Here is a 24,504-nt window from a genome sequence, read left to right as displayed (position 1 = left end):
AGATAAGTAAAACAAGTACAAATTCTGTAACGACTGTATTTATTGAGAAGAAGTTTAATTTATGTTGACAAACATCACTCAAGATCAAGAAGACACTTAGTATTCCTCTTCATATATACCGTTCCATTATTCTGTTATATATGCAATTGTAATTCTAAGATTGAGAATATACCAGGCAGGGATATAAGCACTGGAAGAATTTTTTTTTTTTTTTTTTTTTTTTGGTTTGTGTTACTTAATGTGTAGTAACACAAAAAGAAAGAGAATAGGCACTAATTTAACTTCTGACTGAGCAATTGAGTTAATTAGTAGGAGTTACTTAAAGTTTTTCTAACTTTTAAAAGCTAGTGTAATATATCACATTAGTAAGTCAGATTACTATTAAATTGTTAGGGTTTTGATCTGGAATATGCCACAAGTTTCAAGTTTGAAGGGTTGGTCCCCAATGCAGGAATGTTCATAGGTGTTATTTTTAGGAAGAGATTGGATCACGAGGGATCTGACCTTATCAGTGGATTAATGCATTGGTAGCTGAATGTACTGCTGGGAGGTGGTGGAAACAGTTGGCAAGTGGAGTATGGTTGAAGTATGTCACTAGAGGTATGCTCCTGAAGACTATATCTTGTCTAAAGATCCTTTTTCTCTCCTCCTCCTTGTCTCTTTCAGCTATTGTGCACTCAACAATTTTCCTCTGTTGTGCATTTCCATCATGATGTTCTGCCTCACCTTGGGACAAAGCAAGGCAGCTGGTTACCATAGACGGAAACCTCTGAAACCCTGTGCTAAAATTAATCTTCTGTCCTGGAATTTGTTCTTCTGAAGTACTTTTGTCACAACAGCAAAACATTGACCAACTCAATAATGTCTGAGTACAATTATTCATATGTCTCTCATATTCATGCAGGTCTCATATACAAAGCACTGGATATTCTTAAGATGATGCTTTTAATTAATTATGTTTATGTGACAAACATCCTTGAAAAAGAATCAGACTGTCCTCTTTCAAACAAAAGGAAGACATTCTAATTTTTCAGTAAAATATAGAATATGAGAATTAGCAGAATACTTCTCCTATAAAGTCACTGAAATGGGAACTGATTCCATTATGCTGATATTATGCTGCTTTCCATGCTGTAAGGGTTAACAAAGTTTCTTTTCTATGATGTAGGCATCACTTGTATTCTTTAAGCATTCATGAAACTTAATAATTATTGATAGGTGACATAAATTATCAAAAATAGCACTGTGTAATAAGGAGAATGAGTATTTAGTGAAAGTTTCTTGTAAGGTGGTTATACGAATATATGTTGGAGAGGAAATACCCTTATGCCATCTCTTTGAGTAAAAAATAATATGCTTTCTGTATTAGTTTTTGATTGCTGTTTTCCAAAACACCCAAGTAATCTACTTATAAGGAGGAAAGGTATACTGTGGATCAGGATGGCAAAGGATTCTATTAGAGTTTGGATTTAAAATGTCCCCTAAAAATCTCACATCTTTAAAAAATGCAGCAATGTTCATAGGTGAAAAAAAAATGGATTTTGAGAGCTGTAACTTCACCAGTTGTTTAATTCAGTGATGGGTTAATGATTTGAATGGACTAATGGGTGATTACTGTCCACAAGTGGGATATGACCAGAAGGTCACTGGGGACATGTTCTTGAACTATATCTTTTTCCTGGTTGGTTTTCTCTCTCTCTCTCTCTCTCTCTCTCTCTCTCTCTCTCTCTCTCTCTCTCCTACCTCCTCTTCTTTTCCACTGTTAAAATATGCTCAGCAGATTCCCCTAGTTACAGCCTTCTGTCATGATGTGGCTGCCTTATTTAAGGTCAAGAGCAACAGAGTCAGCCAACCATGGAATGAGACGTCTGAAACCATGAGCCATTTCTTCCTCTGAGTTGTTCTTGTCAGGTGTTTTGGTCATGGGAGTGAAAAGCTAACTGAAACACAGAGTGACTAGGCTCTACCATTTTGGGGCCAGTGGTGAGACAGAACATCATGATAGGGAGCAGTATGTTATCAACATAATGTCACAAATTCCATTGAACTCAAGCTGCTACCCCAGGAAGAACAGGAAGTAGAGAAGGAGGGAGGGACTGAGGTATCAAAATAACCTTTCAAGGGCATACTCTCAATGACCAACTCCTTCCTCTAGGCCCCAGCTCCTAAAGGTTTCACTATCTCCCATAGTGGCACACACTGGAGACTAAGGCTTTAGCTCATGGTCTTTGTGAGATGTTCAAGATCCACGCAATAATGATTTCCCAATAAAAATTTCATATATTAGTTACATTGATTAAATGTCAAGAGCAATAAATTACGTTGTGCCTTATGAATAATGAAACATACATAGATGGATGATAACTTCTTTGATACTGGTTTCTCTTTTTTCAGAGTCAGGAAACAGAAAATTTCTTATTTTTCACATGTATATGCTATGATTAAATTTTGCCAGAACATTCATATTTTAAGTATAAGTCTGAGTGGTATAACTGTGGCATATATTCATGAATTCAGTGATGTTAGAAGATGAAAATATTAAATTCAAAATCATTATCATTCAGTTCACTCAAGCATTTCCTATTTTTCGTGTGAACCTTTCAGACTTTTTTGCTTTCCTAGGATTCTTATCAAAAGATTCCATTGGGTTTTGTCTCTTCTCACCTGGTATAATATACACATTGTAGTTTCAAATGTTAGCCCACAAACAGTACTGTTTTCAAAAGAATTCAGTTAAGATTTTAGAGAAATGGTTTTTGAAACATGCACATACATGCATACAAACACACCATATGGGCACGAGCACAAATAAAAAAAAATAATTACTATGCATTTTCTGATGAATGCACTTAAGATATTTTGATGCCAATACAATTAATGAATGTGATATCAATTAGTGATATGGATTGAAAAATGTGTGCCTAAGTAAGTGCTTTCATGTGGCTGTTTATTACAGGACCTTGAAGTAGAATCAAATTTTATCTCATCTTTTAAAGTAACTATCAGGAGGACACTTATAATATAAATGATTGAAAGGGAAGAAAAGATTGAAAGATAATTAAATGTAGGAAGGAAGAATAGCAGGAAGAGAGGAAAAGAAAGAAGAAAAGGGAGAAAAATAAAAAGCAGTGCTCAAAATTTTTTCCATGTTATTTTTGAAATGATGGTTTTAGTGATTCATATATTGATTTAAATATAGCTGAATTTCATTCAAAGTCCTGCCAATTCAGTTTAAAAAATTCATTGAATCTTTATGGTAGAGCTATTTTTAAACAACTACCATGCTAGAAGCAAGGCACAAGGTTTAAAGGACATAAAAGAATTAGCATAAAATGGATATCAAATATTTGAGAACTTTATGTACTGTATGCTGTTATTATTTTGCTCAAATATCATTTCAAGCAATTTTCCTCTCAAATGTATTGCTATTTTTCATATTTTAATTTAATTATTTCAAAGATGGCCTCAAATTAGAAGAGATTATACATTTCAAAAACATACTTAAGAATGAAATTGTACCCTCAAATTTCATGGTTATCTAAAAAGGCTTTTAACAAAGAAGATAAATTTGTTACTTCTGGTATTTTGCTGCAGAAACAGCAGGTAGTAAAGATGATTTGATTAGAAGCAATGTCAACCTACTTGGCAGAAAAATGGATTTGAAACAAAATTTTGATTTAGGACACTTGAATTTTCAGCAAAGTTCTCAGACAGGCAAGTGAGGCAGGAGTCAAGGGGATGCATAAGTTTGGGGAAAAAACAAGCAATATAAAAGTTTCCTTTCTCTCTGTTTCAAAAATAGCTTTTGAGCTTTCCATTTTCTTCAACTCAGGGGACTCTAACACCTGAATGGTAATGGCATAAAACAGTAGACAGAGTTTGATGATTGAGTTGTTTTTTTACTGAGTTTTTGTTTTTTTTTACTGCCTCTTAAATGAACAAGATTAATTATGACATTAACAGCTCACACTTGGGCTAAGGTTGTAGCTAGTGATAGAGCACTTGCCTAGCATGTGTGACGCACTAGGTTCAATCCTCAGCATAAAATAAAAATAAATAATTAAATAAAGGTATTGTGTCCATCTACAACTAAAATATTTTATAAAAAGTTCACACTTCAGGAGTAAATTGCATAAAGAAGCTATTTTATGGACTTCTGAAAAAACAACATGACAAAGATAGATTAATAAACTAAATATTAAGCTATGAAAACTGTATTTTAAAAGTTAGTATAATTTCTAATATAATTTCCATTTTTTGTTGAGTCCAAAGTTTCTAAATATGGGTCCTTTCTAATATGAAGTGTTGAATCAGAAGAAACACCGAATGGACAAATTATTTTTGCAGTGAAATTATTCTATTATAGTATACTACCATACTTCTTCTGTTTGAGTTATTTTCTTTTTTTTAACCAATGCAAAACCAATATATACATATTATTATACACCAAGTGATATTCTATCGCTATCTTGAACTTGCCTTCCTGAACATATGAAAAAAAAAATTATACACACACACACACACACACACACACACCTTTAGAATATTTGTTTATAGTAAATTCACTGCATTTTCCCCTAGACATCTCATTTATTAGTAGCCTTTTTCCATCACGCAAACCCTAGCAATACACAACAATGAATCAATCCAATTATTTGCTCCTTTTCCCTATTGTCCTGGGATTTTTGCTGGAGAACAATCATACATTTCTTATCCCACCATCTTAAAATCTTTTATAAAGTTGCTTCCTTTAAGTTTGAGAATAAACCAGCACTTTTTTCTTGTACTAGACCACTTAGTTATGTCTTCATTAGCATTTCATTGAATCTACTATTACTGAAAGACAAGTGACTCACCTGAGATGGAGATTTAACCAAGAGATTTTATTGGAGAGTTGCCCAAAGGGGAAGAAAAGCAGAGGCAGAGAGAAAGAGAGAACAGAGGAAGAGAGCTGAGAGAAAGAGAAAGAATAGAGAGAGGAGAGAAAGAAGAGAAAGAAGGCAGAAGGCAGAGAGAAGAGAGCGTGTGCTTATAAGTTTTGGCTTAAGAAGTGTTGCCTAGGAGGATGTGGCAGGTGTGGACTGGCAGGGTGACTCAGGAACAGTGAGCAGACACTGTGTCCTGCAGGGATTGGTTGAGAAAACCTTTGAATTTGGCGCTCTTCTTGGGCTTGGTGCCCTTTGGAGAGGAGGGGGTGGGGTCAGGGATTCCATGATGTTCTTTGAGAAGGGGGAGTCTCCCACACACCCAACAATTACTGTAATGGTAACTTACTGTAATGGTTAACTGTAACTTCCTCAAATATTATTCCAGATGTTTTATAATAGTGTTTCATTGTTATTATTGTTGAGATTGACATTTAAATTCATAGACTTTAAGTAAATTATCTTTCCTAATTAATGTTGATGGACCTCATCTAAGCAGGAAAGTATTATGCTAGAAGAATTTCTTTGTTTCTATATTTTTATCACGTGCACACGCACACACACACACACACACACACACACCCTACTTCCTGTTCATTCTGTTCATCTACAGTACCCTGACAAATGCAGATTTTGTTACGTGGTTCTAAAAGAAACATACATTTAATTTTGAAATTCTGAATTGATTCTGGAGTTTCTGGAATAAGCTTTCTAGTTTGCTTATATTTAAAGAAAATAGTGATCCTGTGTGTTGTAAATATTGCTATGATAGTCCCTGGGATAATGTGATAATGTCACTGTTGGATACTCCTAATCAAACCCTTATAAGGTGCAAGGATCTAGGTCACCATATGTAAGATACTAGAAATACTTTTGTTAAACTAATTATTACTACTAAAATTGTCTGGTTGCTTTAATGTCACTGAAAAAGGTAGGAAAGGAAAGGATGTGCTAAAAGATTTAATCCCAGGTGTCTTCTACTGTCTGCAAAACATCCTTATTTCCTCTACCAGAGAACTGTTTTTATTGAAAAATAACCTGGACTTCCATCCTGAGTGGTTGGGTTACAATTGAAATTCAATTCCCAACCTTATAGTGTTGGCCATCAAAGTGGATGCAATGGTTGTGAAGGAGTGGGGTATAGTATGCTGGACTAGGAGTGTGCGGGAAGCTCTGATGTACCTGGAGAAATCAAGCCCCTAAATTCTAATGAGTTGTCTTTGCCAGTAGGATCAGCCTCTCCACCTCAAATGAGTAAATTATACTCCATTTTCCAAGAAAAGTGTTATGGCCTTCCTTAAAGCCATGGCCTTGAGAGACCACTGAGGGTCCTTGGGACTCACTTTCACTGCCACTCTTTATTTTTGGATCTATAACTTGAGTCAAGGCCCCAAAATTCCCTATATATGAAGTATAGGATGGGACCATGAGATCTAAGAGCGCTAAAAGCAAAGAAACTACTCATTTTTTCTAATTCTTATAGCCAGAAATTTGGGGAATAAATGTGGAAATAGATAGTAAGGTTGTAGGATAATATGAAAAGAACATAAAGTTGGATTGAGCTGAATTTATGGACAAGAGCTCACTAAGAAAAATTCTGAATTTAGTGTTGCAGTTAGGGGAGTAGAAAGAATTTTTATATTTTGTTTCTTTGGTTGGCTGAAACATAAAGTAAAATATTCCCCATAGTAAATAAATTTCAATGAGTAAATGCCTTGGTTTACTGTGCCGTACAGGTTCAAAGATTTACAGAGATTAAAATCTTAGATTAATTTTCCGTTAGGACTTACTCATCCTGGGAGATCCAGACACACACATTTGCTACCATTGTGAGAAATAAGTTTGTGAAGGGAGTGCCTGCATCCAAGTGATCAATATTTTCTGTAGAATGAAACTTGCAATGTTGTAGCTGCTGCCATAAACTAGGAAAGTTGAATGCAAGAAGAATAATCAGATCTTTGAATGATGGGGGCCAAGTGACAGCACTCATTGTCCAAAAAGCAAATAGTACCTAGGTACTTATAAAGGACAGGAGTCAAAAGAGCCATCAGATTGTTATGAATCATGACATATTTAGGCATTGGTAGGAAGATCATCCTGTTCCTATAAATGAAATAGATAGGAAGCCTATTAACTTATTATTTTATCTCTATAATCAGAAAAGTTTAGGTCAAGTGAGTAAAAAAACCTAACCCAAATCACATAGTAATCACTGCCCCTCTCTAAATTCCCTACCTAATGTAAGTTTAGAGATTCAGCACCTCTTGAATAAAGACATGGCAGGATCCCTTCAGAAAGGATCACACACATCCAAAAAGTCCATTCTGCTAATCTTTCTCCCATCTTTCTCCAAAGGGACGAAAATCTTTCACCAGATTGACTGTACACTGGGAAGAAGGCAATAATAAAACCTTTTGGTGATTGCTATACACTAGCTCTGAACTAACACTAATTTCAGGAGACCTAAAATGTCACTAATTAGTATAGGGGCTATGATTTTAAGAGGAAAAAAATGGATCTTGACTCAAGCCTATTTCACAGTGATGTCAGTGGATTCCAAAACCATGTTGTGGTTATTTCCCCAGATGAAGAATGTATAACAGAGATAGATATATTCAATATCTGGCTTAATTCTCAAATGGTTTCTCTGAACTCTAGAATAAAAGCTATTATGGCAGAAAAAGCCAAGTGAAAGCCAACAGAATAGTTTCTACCTAGAAAAAAAACATTAAACCAAAAACAATACTGAACTCCTTGAGGAATGGCAGAGATTAGCAGCACCACCAAGGACTTGACACATCCAGTGGTAGCAATTCTCACCACATTCCAATGAAAGTCTTCTTTTTGGCCTGTGAAGAAGACAGATGGGTCTTGAAGAATGACAATGGATTATCATAAACTCTAACAGGTGGTGACTCCAATTGTAGCTGCTGTACCAGATGTGGTTTCATTGCTTGAACAAATTAGTGTATCCCCTGGTACCTGGTATGAAGCTATTTATATAGCAAATTCATTTTCTTCTATATCTGAGAGTAAATAACTCCATTAAGCCATTTGCTTCTGGCTGTCAAGGCCAGCAATACAAGTTCTCTGTTATCCTTCAGGACATATCAACTCTCCATTCCTATATAATAATTAAGTTCACAAGAAACTTGACTATCTATTTTTTTGTAGGTATAACATTGGCCTATTACACTGATAAAATTTTATTGTTTAGATCTAGTGAGCTATAAGTAGCAACTGCTTCAGACTTATTGACAAAAATATTTACTTATCAATGGGTTACATTATAATGAAAAAAACAAAAACAAAAACTATCAAGGGTTTTAAACTGAAGTGAAGTTCCTAATAGCCTAATCATGTGAGGCATATTGAAAGCCTTGCTAATATGAGAGAAAAATTATTATGTGTGGTCTCCCCTACAACCATAAAGGAGGCCCAACTCCTAGTGGGCCTGTTTGGATATTGGAAGCAACATAGTCCTAATTTTTGGTTACTTTGGCCCATTTACCCATGACCCCAAAAGCTGCTCATTTAGAGTGAGATCCAGAACAAATGAAGGTTCTGCAATGTGTCCAGGCTGCCATATGATTTCATTATACCACTTGAGCCATATTATTCAGCAGATGTAATGGTGGTGGAATTATGAGTGGCAGATAGGGATGCTGGCTGTCAATTGTGCACCATACTTTGACCCATTGGCAAAATATTGTTTCCTAACCCTCTAACCTCTGCTCTGCTGGCCTAAGGATCTTAATTTCAAAGGGAAGAATGCCTGCACCAGTGCAAAGCATGATTTCATGAACCACAAGTTAAGGCTGGCCCCAGCCATTTAGGGGATCTTCATGCCTCTGAAACAAAATGCAAGAGAATTACTGTGGTGGCTGGGGTGATCAATCTGGACTAGTAAGGGGTAGCTGGACTATTACTCTACAATGGAAGAAAGTATATGTAGAATATAGGGGATCCCTTAGGGCATCTCTTATTTTACCTTGCCTCTCTTGCACCTTAGAGAAAATCATTTTGGTAAAGGTTACTTCTGGCTCATTAATCACAAGATAAAATGAACTTGTTTCAGTAACTCTTTTGTTTGACCTGTGGAGCTTGTCATTTTTTTTATTATTATTCCTAAAAAGTTTTTCTTGTTTTGTCTTCCATGATATTATCTTATCCTTGTCTTTTACTTCCTACTGACAGCAAAGCCTTCACCTGATTTACAATTAAAATTTAGGATTCTCTTGCCACTGTATTTTTTCCTAGAGTATATAACATACTTGTGTGATTTTTTTCCAGTCATATGTACGCAAGATATTTTAATGAATTCTTGATTAATGAATTCAAGTATCTGTAATAGACTTTACCTGGTTATTTTCAAGTAATTAGGGAATAAAACGTCTAACACTGATTTTTTTTTTCATATTCTCATCCCAAATCTTTACAAGATACTAATAAACAATAAGTCAAACATCTGTGTCACATTTTTACTTCTCTTTTATACTCTATATGCAATTATCCACTAATTTCTGAAGATTTTGCCTCTAACAGTGTTCCTCTAATCTGCCTCATCCTTTATATGTCCACGGTGAATAGAAGTTGACATTTTTAAATTTTCTCCCATCTATTAGATCTTCAACTCTAATATCACATTTTCTCCATTACTTCCTATACAAGCTCACTGTGCCCTTTTACTTCCTTTCTACAAATATCCCCTATCTAGATCTCAGTTTCTCTGTCTTTGATGCATCTTTTATTTATTAATTTATTTTAATGTTTATTGGTGCATTATCATCATATACAATAGCAGAATTCTTTTTTATGCCATATATGTACACATGTATAACAATATGATAATCACATTCCTAGTATTTTCCCTTTCTCTCCTCACCTCCCACCACCATCCAATTGCTTTACTCTACTAATCTCTCTTCTGTTATTATATTTTAATCAGTATATTATATATATATATATATATATATGTATATGTATATATATATATGTATATGTATATATATATATATATGTATATATAATATTCATAATGGTATAATCATACATGGACATAGAATAAATTATAGATTTTGTTCCTAAGTAATTACCCATAATCTCCCACCATCCTCCACTTTGTTTACCCTTCTCTATTTGTCTACTAGTCTACCTTGTACTTTTGTGAGATTCCCTTTGTATTCCTCTTTTCTATCTTTCTAGCTTCCACATAAAAGAAAAAAATATTTGACCCTTGACTTTATGAGTCTTGAATATGTCACTTGTCATGGTGTTCTCTAGTTCTATTCATTTATCAGCATGTTATAATTTATTTATCTCATTATTCACAGCTGAGTAAAACTCCCTTTTGCATATATACCACATTTTTAAATTCATTCATCCATTGACAGACATCTAGGCTTGTTCCTTAACTTTGCTATTGTGAATTGTTTTGCTATAAACTTTGGAATTCTTGTTTTCACTACAGTATGTTGATTTTAGTTCTTTTGGATAAATACCAAGCAGTGGGATTGCCACACCATATGGCAGGTCAATTCCTAATCTTTGGAGAAATCGCCATACTATTTTCCAAAATAACTTGAAGTCCCATGAAATATGTAAAAGAACAACATTTTTCCCACATCCTCTCCAGCAAATCTTATCATCTGCATAATACTCATCAAAATACCAATGACATTCTTCAAAAAACTAGGGACAAAAAAAAAAGCAGGCCAAAAATTCTTATGAAAGAATAAAGGACTGAGAAAATCCGTAGCAATACAGAGCAAGAGTGCTTCTGGTGGCATCACATTACCCAATCTCAATAAATGCTACAGAACTATAGTAACAAAACCAGTGTGGTCTTGACACTAAAACAGACATGAAGACCAATAGGATAGAATAAAAGACACAAAGACAACCCCACATAGATACAGTCATCTGACACTTGGCAAAGTTTCTAAAAACATGCACTGGGAAAAAAATATATAGCCTTTTAAGAAATGGTGCTGTAAAATGTTCCTTTGTATGAAGAACAAGGAAATTACATTTCTTTCGATCAATCTGAAAAAAAAAAGCAATTCAAAATGGATCAGAGACATAGGAATTAGACCAAAACCACTGTGACTATGAGAAGAAATCATAGGATCAACACTGCAACATATTGGCAGAGGCACAAATTACCTTATTAAGACTACTAAGGCTCAAGAAATAAACTTAAGAATCAATAAGTGGGATGATGTCAAATTAAAAAGCTTCTGCACAGCAACAAAGTAAATTTAGAATGTGAAAATAAAGGCTACAGATAGGAAGAAAATCTTTGCTAGCTACTCTTCTGACAGGGGATTTAAATCCAGAGTTTATGAAGAACCTAAAAACAAATAACTCAATCAATAAAAGGACAAATGATCTAAGCAGACACTTCCCCAAAGAAAAAAATACAAATGGTCAACAAATACACATGAAAAATATTCATTATCCTTAGCAATCAGGAAAATGCAAATCAAAACTACTCTGAAACTTTATCTCAGGGTTTTTAAAAACTTTCCTCCATACAACCTCTTCTGGAAATGTCAGTCAAATCATTTTTCCAGACTTATCTCAGGTGCTTCCTCATCTGTGAAAACTTTCTTGAAGTCCTACATTTCTTGATACAGTTGCAGAGCATCCAGTGTCCCTCCAGTTCCACAATTTGTCTCCACTATAGTGCTTTTGGCAGAGTACTGAAGTCATTGTTCACCTTTGGGAGCTATAGAGAATTATATACCCTGATATTGTCTGGTGCAATGGAGCAAAATGGAGACTACCTAGCCTTAAATTTTAACTTCAGAATTTACTGGATGTTGGACAATGGGTAGATTACTTAAGCTTTCTGCACCTCAGTTTTCTCATATGTATTTTTCCTCATAATGCTGTTATGAAAAGATACATAAATTTATGTTCATAAAGCAATTAGATGGTGCCCAAAGGAATCACTCAGTAAAGTTTACCTATTATATTTTAATGTAGGGAACTTCATATTTACTTTTAACCTCACCAGGCTTAATATGTATCAGGGTTTAATGCATGCTGAATCAAAATATATTCAATAAATAGAGGCCACTGAAACTAGGGACTGTATGTTTCTTTTTTATACTTTTGTCGTTTTAAACAATTTAAATTTAAGTGTTGCTTCTAACTATAATTCATCTGTAATGACAACTTAGCTTTCAGAATTACTCTTAGAGGAAACAAGGGTCAGTATTGTCTTGATATACTGCCTTGAGGCTCTGACAAAACTTGGAAATACACAGACATAGGCATGCAATTGTCTGCATTGGAGTAAGCAACCAAATTATCATTAATTTGTGTATGTATACATGCATGTGCATAATTATGTGGCTATTTGTGATGCAGACTTTTTTCTTTGTCTTTAGTTTTAGCAACTAGCAATACCTAATATGTAATTTTTTAAGGTAAATTAATTTCTGTTTCACTTGACAACATAGAACTCACACCCAGGTTATTTTAGTAAATACAAAACATGTATTTTGAGAAATAATTGGCTTCAATTTAACATACTGTTATGATTTTTTGTATGAAAAGTAAAGCAGAATTCATTCATTCAAAGCAATATATATATATATATATATATATATATATATATATATATATATATACAAAAGGATATCAATGTTAGCATCTGCTTCTTTAAATACAATTGTTAACAAGGCTAATGGCCACTGAGCCACACACTGTTCTTTCTACAAATTTCTACATAGGATCATTCTTTCATATTTTGATACTTGGAAATAAATTTTCTCTAAATGAATGGAGTCTCCAATAGTAGGGACTAAGCCTTCTTTTAAAAAGAAAAGGAAAGTTAAATTGGAGGCACAATGATAGTAGTCAGTAGACCATTGTGGTTGGCAATTTTGCATATTCCTTTTTCCTTAGCCCTGCATTCTATGTAGTTGGTAATAATCTGCCTTTCTGTGTGCTATCTCAAAGCCTTTATAGAATGAGCAGAAATATAAATACATTTATATATTGTTTACATACATATATAAAATATGTTGAATTGGCCTCCATGCTATCATAATTTTATTCCCAAAATTGGAAGTATCAGCACAGAGTTAATTAAACTTTAATTAGTTTCCTTGAGGAAAGAAAATATTGGCAACTGACATTTCATTTACATTAGAAGTGTATCTTGCTGAAGAACAAGGGGTTTTTATTACACATTACCAATGTAAACCCATAAACCTGTAGAAGTAACACTATATAAATGTCGTAATAGGTTAGATGTTGGATTCACTCTTTTTAATACAATCTACAAAAGTTAACTTGTCTTCTAAGTGAACCAAATAAATTTCACACCATACAATTATAATGGTGGAATTCCAGAATACCAAATAAGAACTGGACAGTTAACCTAACATTTCCATTACAACTTAAGATCATTGGTAGGTAAAAAGCTATTCTACCTTGAAAAAAATCAAGTGTCATTAATTTGTTAACAAAATGTTGACTTTATTATCTCTAATTCTTGTGACTAAAGTCTGTGCGTCTGATCTAATTAAAAACAGAGAGTACCTTCTCTACAGGCATTTTCCAGGAATTTCAATGTGATATATACCATCTATCATAAGCAGAGCTTAGAAAACTGAAATCTTCAAAATGGTTGGGAGCTATGCCTTGCTTTCATATGAATTGGGTTTCAAACCTCCATCTTCATATTTAGTTAAATAAAAAAGAAGCAAGTGCACCAAAACTACATGAAATTATCTAAACACGTCTTAATGGTTTTTACATCACATGGTCCTATTGAAGAATTGTATAAGCAGAAGTTTTCAGTGATTACCTCAGAGACATTAGTACTTTGTAGTACCTTCTCCAAACTACCTAAGACCCTTCTTTTGCCTATGGTCCTAGTGGGTAGCTGTTATATTAGAAGGACATCTTTAAATTGGAACTCTTTGGGCCTCACTGTTTTTCTAACCGTTTGGACTCACTGTGACCTTCTGCTTAACCCATGGTTTCAAATCCAGGGATTACATTTAGAAGGTCATCCCAGGGCTACAAACCCAGACTCAGAATTCTAGTAGGAAGCTGTCAAGGAGATAGCTGAACAATGCCATGGTATCTACTGTTACTATTGTTCTTTTGTAAGATTATTTGAAACTGGATACCCAGAATCGATCTTACATGGCAAGCTGAGGGACTCAACTTTTATATATAGATAAATGTCCAGTAAAAAAATGAAAGCAAAACCAAATTGTTTTGGGACCCATACAACTGTGTGGTAATCCTGAGTATATGTTCATCTTCAGCAGTTTCTACTGGAACTTATTTTTCACTCTATTATTCAGTAAAATTTAAATGCATTTCCAAAAGGCAAATTTTAAACAAAGTAATACAAAGAATGTAGACCATGAACAGATATGCTACTTTTACCCAAATTCTGGAATCACAAGTCCCATCATGCTTCTCTATAGCTTAAATTTTCAGAAAACTCACAGGATTTAATGTTCAAGAGACATGACCTTCTAAACCATGTCCAAATAGTCTTCCTACCATTGTTTTCCATTTCTGTCTTTGCATTTATTTTGCTTATTTTAAACTCTCCTCAAGAGAGTTAATCTGATTTCATTGAAGTTCATGACAAAATCATTTAGAAAATTTAAAAGAAATTTCACAAAATCAAAATAAAATAAAATATTCATTTTTCTGGAAAAATGACTTTTAAAAAATATTTATATTTTAGTTGTAGTTGGACACAATATCTTTATTTAATTTATTTATTATTATGTGTTGCTGAGGATGGAACTCAGAGTCTCACACAGGCTAGGTGAGTGCTCTACCGCTGAGCCACAACCCCAGCTTGGAAAAATGACTTTTTGATAATGTGGATAAATTTTATCTATCTTAGACATAAGGAAAATTTTTAATAAAAAGAAAACAATTATCAAAACAAGTATGCTGAAAGTATTACCATTGACTATTTTTTTTAAATCTCTAAGCTTGTAATATGGTTTCAAAATTGTATGCTAGTTTCAATATCAAATGGTGCACATTTCTGATCCAGTATTTATGCCTTTGACCATAAGTAACTTTAAAATAACTTCCAAAACATAACAAAGAGAAATTGTTTATAAATATAAGTAGGTCAAAACAGACAGGTTTTTAGAACTACAATCCTGATGGTGTTTCAAGCTTTAAATAAAAAGGGAAGGAATTAATCCTGCTCATTCAAGAACTTCAATATCAATTTAAGATAGTATGCCTGGAGATTTTTCTTTTTGTCTCTGACTTGACTAGTGAACAATTTCAGATTGGCTGCAAACCATATGTGCTAAGGCTTTTTATGGCATCTACATATTTTAACTTCGTTTCTTCCACAAAGAATGACAAAAATGGAAGCAAAATAAATAAACATGGAATGTATTCCAAATACACACACACACATATATTATTTTCATTAAAATAATCAGGGGGAATTAAAGTAAAGAGGGTTAAATGATATTCCAAAGCTTACCCAGGCCATGAGTCAGGAAGAGAAACCAGGTCCCTTTGATTGTAAGTCCAGTGGTCTAGTCACTGGTTTGTTCACTTCCTGTGCAAAACATCCATACACAATACACAATTCATATTCCCCCTTCCTATCAAGTGGTTGTCAAAAGAAACACGCCATTACCTTTCCCACATATTGAGGTTCGGAGCCCATGTATTCCTCCAGCACAAAAAATTGATTCCATACCCAGCCACGTTTAACTCGTTGGAAATGTGATCGTCGCCCTGGCAGATGGATAACATTTTCTCTTGGTTCTGTGCCTAAAGTCTGTTGTGGCTGTGGTTGAAGTGGTGTTAGGAGACCTCCATCAAACAGGATCCAGAGAAGCAGGGATAAACAGTTCCTTGTAAGCATTGGCAAAGGCTTTCCTATAGCAGAGTACTAAAAACTCCAGTGCTTAATATAGAATTCTGGAATCCAGGTTTGAGGTGCCTGTGGTCTTCACCACTTAGATTTCTGTTTTATTGCAGAAATGATAATCCAGGCATTAATCCTTTTGAAGCTTCTGCTTTATTATATTCCATCTAAGGGGACCTATGAAATAGAACAACAAAGATACATTAAATTAATAAGACTTCATAATGATATCATCAAAATTGTCATTGTATCTCCCAACATTTAAAGAAACTAAAAGGAAAAACTTTAAAGTACTATCTTGGGAAATATTCAGGGCTATTAAAACTGTTATAAGTTGAATAAATTACATAAAATTTTTCCAGACTTGAAAAGTTATAAATTAAAATAAAACAAGATGAGTTACTTCAAACAATAATATATTTAAATTTAATTATCATTTAAAGGAAAGAACACAGATAACTGTTTAAAAGTGAACAATAAGAATAGGATTTTGCAACTTCAGCACTACTGACATTTGGGGGTAGATCATCCTTTGTTTCTTGGAGCCCCTTTATATAATTTAAAGGTTTTAGAAGCACCTCTTTATCTACTGTAAAGATGACAGTATAACTTATCCCATTCCCAGTTATGACAACCAAAAACATCTGCAAAGTTTGAAAAACTTTTCCTGACAGAAGAAAAATAGGTCAAGATGGAGAAGCAAAGATTTGAAGAAGAAAAAACAAACAAAACCCCCAAACTATTAAAGTATAAAGATTCCTAAAGTAAGAGAACTGAAAGAAAATAATTACAAATGTAAAATGAATAAAAATATCTCACTAAACTGCAAATGATTGATGAATTCATATTGTTATAAGAATTTTTAAACTTTAAGTAGAAAACGTGCTTCACCAGATTCACTCTACTAGAAACATTGAATGTATAGGAATAATTTTGTAGATAAGGTGCAGTGTAGAGCAAATGTGAATCCCTATGACCAGGGGCAGGGGATATCTATTCTGCATTTAGGTATAATGAGATTTGAACTTTCCTTTAAAATAAGCATTTTTTTTTTTTTACTTTTGCCTAATGTTCAGTGACTAAAGACTTTATGTGTTAGTTTAAAGAAAATAGACAGGGACTTTAGATAGTCCCTCTAAAATCATAAACAGAAAACAACCAGTCAAATAAACAATTATAAGCAAATTATGCCAATAATTTGAAAAAAGCAACCCAAATATCCTGACAACTTAACTTAGGTGAATAAAATCCTCCTCTAGGTGACAATTTCATTGAGAGCTACAATAGGACCATTCCTGTGTTTTATGAGCAGGTATGTGGAAAATGGTGTTGTTCCAGGGAGGATTTATAGCATTAGGGGCACAAGGCCCAGAGCCTATGAGGGTTTCAAGAGCCAAAAATGTTACAGGCAAGAAAATATACATAATACTTTCAAAAGAATAGAACTGAAACCAAAGTCAATAATGGATTGATTAAACATCTATAAAAAATGGAAATTTTTGTCAACCAATCAGTTTTAACTAAGGCCAATACATACTCAGTCATGTATCATAATTAAAATGTATAAATAATTCTTCACAAATATTGTAATTTAAACATTTGATATGGGAGCAATTCACTATACTTGAGATAAGATGTGCAGTGTGCAGTATCCAAAAGTTATGCTCTGGAAGTATTATATAAGGACATTCCTAAAATAAAAAGCACAAAGAGGCATGGCATTTTCTCTATTACCCAAAGGAGTATGACTATCAAAAACATAAATATTATATATTTTATTACATTTGTAATTGTGGTGAATATATTTTATTACATTTGTAATTGTGGTGGAATGATGTTTCTATAATGTTAATTACACCTACATTGTCCATTATTGTAACCACCATTTACACATGGCTATTTAGTAAAAATTTGGTGATAAGGGAATGTACTCCACTTTTTAAAATGTACTCTACTTTTAAATTATACACTAAGTTCAGAAACTTAGGATGAAAAATAATGTACAATATCTCACTATTAAGTTGTATATTTATTACTTGTTAATACAACAACATTTTAGATCATAATAAATAAATATATAGTAAAATTAATTTCACCTATTTATGTTTGCTTTATTTACTCTATGAAATAAAAAATTAAACCTACATAGGCAACTCAATTATGCCTTACATTATTTTCTGTTGGAAGGCACTAGTTCACACATTAGAGTTTACAATCACAAACTTTGACTGAATATTATTCTTAACATTCAAAGGCAAATACTTAAAATGAAATATGTCTGTAGGAACAATGCATTAGGAGGTTAGAGAAAAGATGAGTCTATTTTGAATGAACATAGTAGGCATATTTTCCTCATCTGTTTTTAAGTTTAAATTGCTATTGTTAACTTGTAAAATGTATTATTGACTTAAACTTTTCATTTATTCTGTTTCTTCCCATACCCAACTCAATCCTAGTCCTATCACATACAGGTTAGATGGGGAGATAAACATGAAGAGGAATTCCAGAACTCTAACTTCTCCTTCTACTATAAGTAATTGGTTTGTGCTTCTGCCTTCTTACTTCCATGAAATCTTTCTCCTCCACTTTTTTTGAGATGTGAAGTTCTGAAACCCAGAGTTTAGAAAGCATTCACATCTAAGTTCAATACTCAAAACAAATATTTTCTGTTGTATATTTCCAATACATTTAAAACTTGCATCACTTTTTTAAAACAGTAATTTAAAGTTTATTCCAGCTATAATGCAGACTTTAAGGTAGCATCACATGGCATACTTTTGAGTCCATTCCCAAGATATTCTGTTGTACTTATGTCTGTTTTATGGATCTGTGCAATGTCTGGCACTAAAGGGTCATCTGGATTTGGATTACATAGCAATGAAAAAATGGATAAAAGAGCTTTAGAAATAGTTAAAGCAAGAGACCATTGTGATCCTAGAATATCAAGACAAATGCTGTCATTACTGTTAATATGTGGATATTAAATTCTTGTTGTAAATGCAACCTTAGGTGGTTTGAAGAGGTAGTCTATAGGAAAATGAATTGTCAAAAAGAATACACCACCTTGATATGGGCTGTCATAAGGTCCCCTAATTGTATCTTGCCAATGAATTAGAGCATTTGTTTTTAAGCTGAACATTGGGTTATATTCATCCTTATTACCATTAGGGGTTAAAAGTGTTTAAAAGCTGAGTTTTCATCCCCTATGGAATAATAAATAAGAATTTCTAATCTACCTATGCTCTCCTTCTCTATAGTACTAGAACATGGTTCTTTGATATGAAATAATTACTTCACAAATAATCAGTAAGTAGTAAACAGTGTAAATATAACATGAAAAGCTTGTTATTTCATAAGTCAGTTTTCCATCAAATTTAAAACTTGCATGACCAAAAATGGCAACTAAATGCAAAATATATGAATAAGGCTGAAGTTAACTGGAGCCACAGAAAAAATCACTGTGGAACATAATACTCATTTCCCTCCAGCCCACGTTCTGTTCGTTCTTTTGACTCTCATTGAACACATATTCTCTAATAACATGCTTTGTTTCTTTCACGTTTTTGTGCATGTCCCTCTTTCTCTTTTCTTAAGTAGTCTTATATCCATGTTATTAAATCTTTATCTTTTCTTCTTCACTAGTATATTTCCATTTGTTCCATTTCTATGACCAAATACTTGGTACTAATAAAAATGTAAGTATTAGGTATTTCATCATGTCTTTTAATTATAAAAAAATGTTCACAAAATTTTAACTTAGACCTACATTATCCAATATGGTAGCCACCAGTTACACATGATGATTTAGAGGGGTGTTTAAGTAATTTATTTTTGCTAATATCCTCATTAAAATGATGATTGTGACTGATGATTTTATGGGTTTTAGGAAGCATATATTTTCATGAATTCTGAAAATTTAATATAAATTTTGTAGGATGCAAAATTAATTATAAAATTCCATATCACATCCTAGTGCATGTGATATTTCAGAATTTATTAGGACTGCATAAGGTACCTCTGTATGCTTGACCTTTGGCAATTTCCCCCTCTCTTGAGTTCAAAATCTTCAGTTTATATTAATACCAATAGTAATAATCTTTATTAGAGGTATATTCTTGCACTCTTTCTGGGTGGAATGATGGGTAAAGAGAGGCTGGGAAGTAGTGGAGGTGTTTCTTTTGTCATCTGTTCTCTCTCCAATGTTTATAGCATTCCCTCTTATATGGTAGGTACTAAATCCTTGTCCACCTTGTTTCAGTGGATTATTCACAGGATGACAGTAGTTAATTTTATTAAACACTTACTAGTTCCACATAGCACTGAATATTCTGTATCTGTACAACAGCTCTTTGAAGTAGATGGAATTGTAGTATACATTGTACAGAAGAAATGGAAAAACCTAGAAATTAGAAGACTTTAGCATAGTCCACAAATTAGTACATAGCAGGTAGGTTTGAATATGGGAAGTCTGACCCAGAGCTCATACTCCTGGTTGATATGGTATGCCACCCCTCCATTAATGAATGCATAAACAGATAAAAATATCAAGGGATTCAAATATTCACTTGATGGCCTGAGATCCAATATTTTTTTCTAAAGAGAAGTAGGCATTTCAATATTGGTTAGCTTAAGTTTCCTCAAGTAATTTAGCTCTTCTGTAGAAGAGAAGATTGAAACTATCAGGTCAATATAGTTCATTTGAAGTCAGAACATTCATGAATCCTTTTTTTCTAACCCCAGGAAGTGAGAAGGACACATAATTTTAGGAAGAGACAGAAAAAAAAATTCAATGTCTTACAGCACTAGTATGCTAACAGGATTGGATGGTGGCTGGGGATTCTGAAAGTGCTCCTACAATGTAACTAATCCAACTAAGAAGTGCTAAACTAGTCCTGTGACTTGCACTAACTTGCCGCAGTCTGGCTGGGCACAAAATCACGAGCCACCACACAGCTTGTAGATTCAAACAGCAACTCTTTATTCCCGAACTCACACCAGCCGTATACAAACACGTTCTGGGGAAATCCACGTTCTCTGCCCAAAATCCACGTTCTCTGCCCAAATCCACCTCCACTGGGCTTCAGTCTCCCAAAATATACTGTCTGAATCCCGTGAGAACTCAAGGGGAACTCAGGCAGCAGGATACGCCCTATTCCCAGCAGGAATAATCTTAAACCTTAAACCTGGAACCTAAACTGGGAACGCCCTAAACACGATTATCTTAAACCAGGAACACCCTAATCTGCCTTGGTCCTTGAGCAAGGTCACCTACATTCAATGTCACTGCAACATGGGGTACTCTGGCAAGGAAATTGTCATACCTACTTGGCTAATGGCTCCCAGCACTAACTGCTGTGCTAAGAAGAAGGCAAGTTGTTCCCAGTAACTGAAAAGCTGCAGGGACTCTGAACTATGGGTGTTATCCTAGGTTAGACAGGATTGGCATCCTATTTGACCCACTTGAAAACTCTGGATGTCAGAATAGTTTCAGGATTGGTTTCACTAAAGATAAATAACTCTAATTAATTAATAAAAGGATGGACCTGAGAACTATATTCTTTTTAGGTGTCATGTTAAAAGAAATCATATCATGGTTTTATGCTAAGTAACAAGTAGCTTTTGACTGTGGAAATAAAGCCACAATGTTCTTCTACCTGTAGAGGATATAGATGACTCCATAAATATTTATTAATTTCTATAGTCAACTAAAACATGTATAAGTACAACTACTAACTTATAATTATTTTGTGAATCTAACATCCATTTCAAGTCTGTAGAACTCTGCAGTCCTTTAATAATCAGTTGAACTGATATTTTCAGTGCATGATGGTGCTCCCCACAGATCCCAGCCTCTGGCCTCAGCTGTCAGCCAGAGAGCTTTAAAAGTGTAATATCACAACAACAACAAAAAAATTGCAAGCAAATTGAATGACCCTGGTTCTTAGTTGAACTGGAAACAACTATCCATGACATACAACATCAGCTAAACTATAAGGAAAAAATACATTGAGCCATCAACCAGGCGCACTTGCCCCTGTATCAATGATGCTGTTATAACTTCAGAAAGTCCAGACTCATTGTGATATATCATTGCTTTGTGTAAGCAGAAGAACCTCAAAAAAACTTAATCATTAAAAAAGATATTGCCAGCGGGCTGTTTTATTCCACATACCGACATCAGACATAGTGTTTAAAAATCCATACTTGTCTAATATTACTAAACTTTGTGGAGCCAAAGTAGTTTTCCAAAGACTTCCTAAAACTGATTTGCATCTCTAGGAGCCAAATATCCCTTTTAGCACAAAGGAGAGCTTAAATAAAATTCAAAAAGATCATATATCAAAGCAGGGGATGGTGGGTTGTAAAATATCTACAGACTGTGACATTTCCCTGTGTGCCTCCAGAGCTGAGATATAGGGGCTATGGTTTCTGAAGCTATTTATTTAATTTTGTATATGTTTGCTTTTAAGACAAATACTGATGAGGGGCCTTATTCATATGCATAATGAAAAATGCTTTTCAGGAAGCTTTTATTAACCTGACAGATGTGTTAATTATGGCTAACACTCTATGACTACATTCATTATTGGATAACTCTGTAGTGGTGACAATGCTTGTGGTATACTTTAAAATAATATTATATGGATTCTCAAGAGCACTTTTCAAAGATTAAAGAAAAAGAAGAATGATAATTTCTCTTGTCCCTTCTTTTGATAAATGGCCTTTTAATTTGAAATAGTAATTGAAAATGATCCCCTATCCAAATAACATGAGGGACAGCCTTATTTTTCCTTAGGAAAAGTAATCAGTGGCAACATAACATATGTCATTCACAAATTATTAAAATATCAACAATAAGCTTTATATTTTATCTCAGGCTATACTTTACCTTGAAAACATAATTTTAAAAAATGTGACTTAACTTCACAAATTACATTTTCTTGATTCCCATTCTATCAAATTCATCATAATCAATAAACACTTAGAGATTCCAGACAAATCAAATAGTGTAAGAATATAACTCCTGGAAAGATTATCTGAATGTTTTAATGGACATCATTATGTAAATTTTGACTTGTGTTCTGAAATAAAAGTTGTTCTCACAATGCTTTGGGGATGAGCAACATTCTCACCAATGCTCTCTTGGTTCTTGTTAAACACATGCCAAAATGAAACTCTAATCTTTCTGTGGAGTAGCAAAACCTTTTCTGAGGCTTCTCTGTTTTGAAAACTGGCCACTGAGAAGTAGAGGTAGTTAATCTACCTCTGTTGCCTCTTATGAGTGAAACAAGAATGAAGGTGATTCTTGCTCTCTGGTCTTAGTTCATGAAGTCAATTATTTCCTGGGTCTGTTACTTGTCCAGATCCTCCTTCTTAGTTCACAATTATTTAGGAAGCCAACAATGAAAGAAAGAAAGAAAGAAAGAAAGAAAGAAAGAAAGAAAGAAAGAAAGAAAGAAAGAAAGAAAGAAAGAAAGAAAGAAAGGAAGGAAGGAAGGAAGGAAGGAAGGGAGGAAGGAAGGAAGGGAGGAAGAAAGGAAGGAAGGAAAAGGAAGAAAATTAATCAACATGAGTCATATTCCCAGTACTTGATGATAGGGACGGAATCTCTTTTACTGAAAAGAGAAGCCTGAACACATGCTTACTTTTGTGGGATGATTTTTAACTGCAGTCTAAACTCCTTGATGTTATGTTTTAGAAATAGTGCTTTATTTCTGCAATCTTCCTCATAAAGACCCAGAATCACAGCTGACCATAAGAAAATCATTAGACAATTCTCAGTTGAGGGGCATTTTGTAAAATATCTAACTAACACTTCTAATAACCCTGAATGTCATCAATAACAAAGAAAACCAGAGAAACTGTCACAGCCAAGTAGAACATAAGGAGACCTCACAACTGAAATCTCCCAATGGAAGGAGATCCTTGAATAGAGAAAGGATCTTAGATAAGAACTAAAAGTATGGACTTGAGTCAGTAATGATAGGTCAATAGTCTGTACAAAGTATACCATAAGAATGTCAGATGCTAGGGAAAATGAATGCCAGATATATGGGGACTCTGATCTATATTTTCAATACATTTGTAAATCTAAACATATTCAAAAACAAAGTTGATTTCAAAAAAAATAAAATAAAAACTGATTGTAACATATGAGATTCAGGAGTTTAAAAATTTAACAGAAAGACAAAGAAAACTTTCAGAAAAAATGGTAGAAAGTCATCTGTTGAAGATAACTATGGTATAGTGAAGGGGCAAGAAGCATCAGTCCAGATTGGAGAATCCAAGAGACAGAACATGAAGGAGTGAATATTAATGGATCAAAATGAAAACATTATATGGGACATTTAAATGATGAAGTGGAAATGTACCATTTGTTTAATAATTTCTTGAGGAAGTAATGATTGTACATAGAAGAGTAAGTAAACCAAAAAGGCAGTAATTTACTTCTTCTTCTTTTTTTAAATTTTTTATTGTTGGTTGTTCAAAACATTACAAATTTCTTGACATATCATATTCCACACTTTGATTCAAGTGGGTTATGAACTCCCACCTTCACCCCATACACAGATTGCAGAATCACATCAGTTACACATCCATTGATTTACATATTGCCATACTAGTGTCTGTTGTGCTCCGCTGCCTTTCCCATCCTCCACCATCCCCCCTCCCCACATCTCCCCTCCC

At 33.8% G+C, this 24,504-nt stretch overlaps 1 protein-coding gene and 1 pseudogene across 3 annotated transcripts in view; both read right to left on the bottom strand.

The window, feature by feature from the left end:
• Positions 1–24,504, bottom strand: part of Cdh12 (cadherin 12) — a 939,940-nt gene that overhangs the window by 259,244 nt on the left and 656,192 nt on the right. For 2 of the 3 annotated variants that reach the window (XM_048802957.1, XM_015496396.2), the window contains one exon: positions 15,583–15,993. In XM_048802957.1, the coding sequence (XP_048658914.1) occupies positions 15,583–15,813 (231 nt within the window). In that variant the 5' untranslated portion in view covers positions 15,814–15,993. Of the gene's footprint in view, positions 1–15,423; positions 15,561–15,582; positions 15,994–24,504 lie in introns of those variants that run through there. The other variant, XM_048802958.1, reaches the window with a different exon arrangement.
• LOC107151171 overlaps positions 18,579–24,504 on the bottom strand; it is a 19,002-nt pseudogene continuing 13,076 nt past the window's right edge.

This window comes from Marmota marmota, unplaced genomic scaffold (assembly GCF_001458135.2).
Source record: "Marmota marmota marmota unplaced genomic scaffold, marMar, whole genome shotgun sequence".
Classification (NCBI taxonomy): Eukaryota; Metazoa; Chordata; class Mammalia; order Rodentia; family Sciuridae; genus Marmota; species Marmota marmota.
Note: the sequence above shows the minus strand (reverse complement) of the source record. Positions and strands in the feature narration are given on the sequence as shown.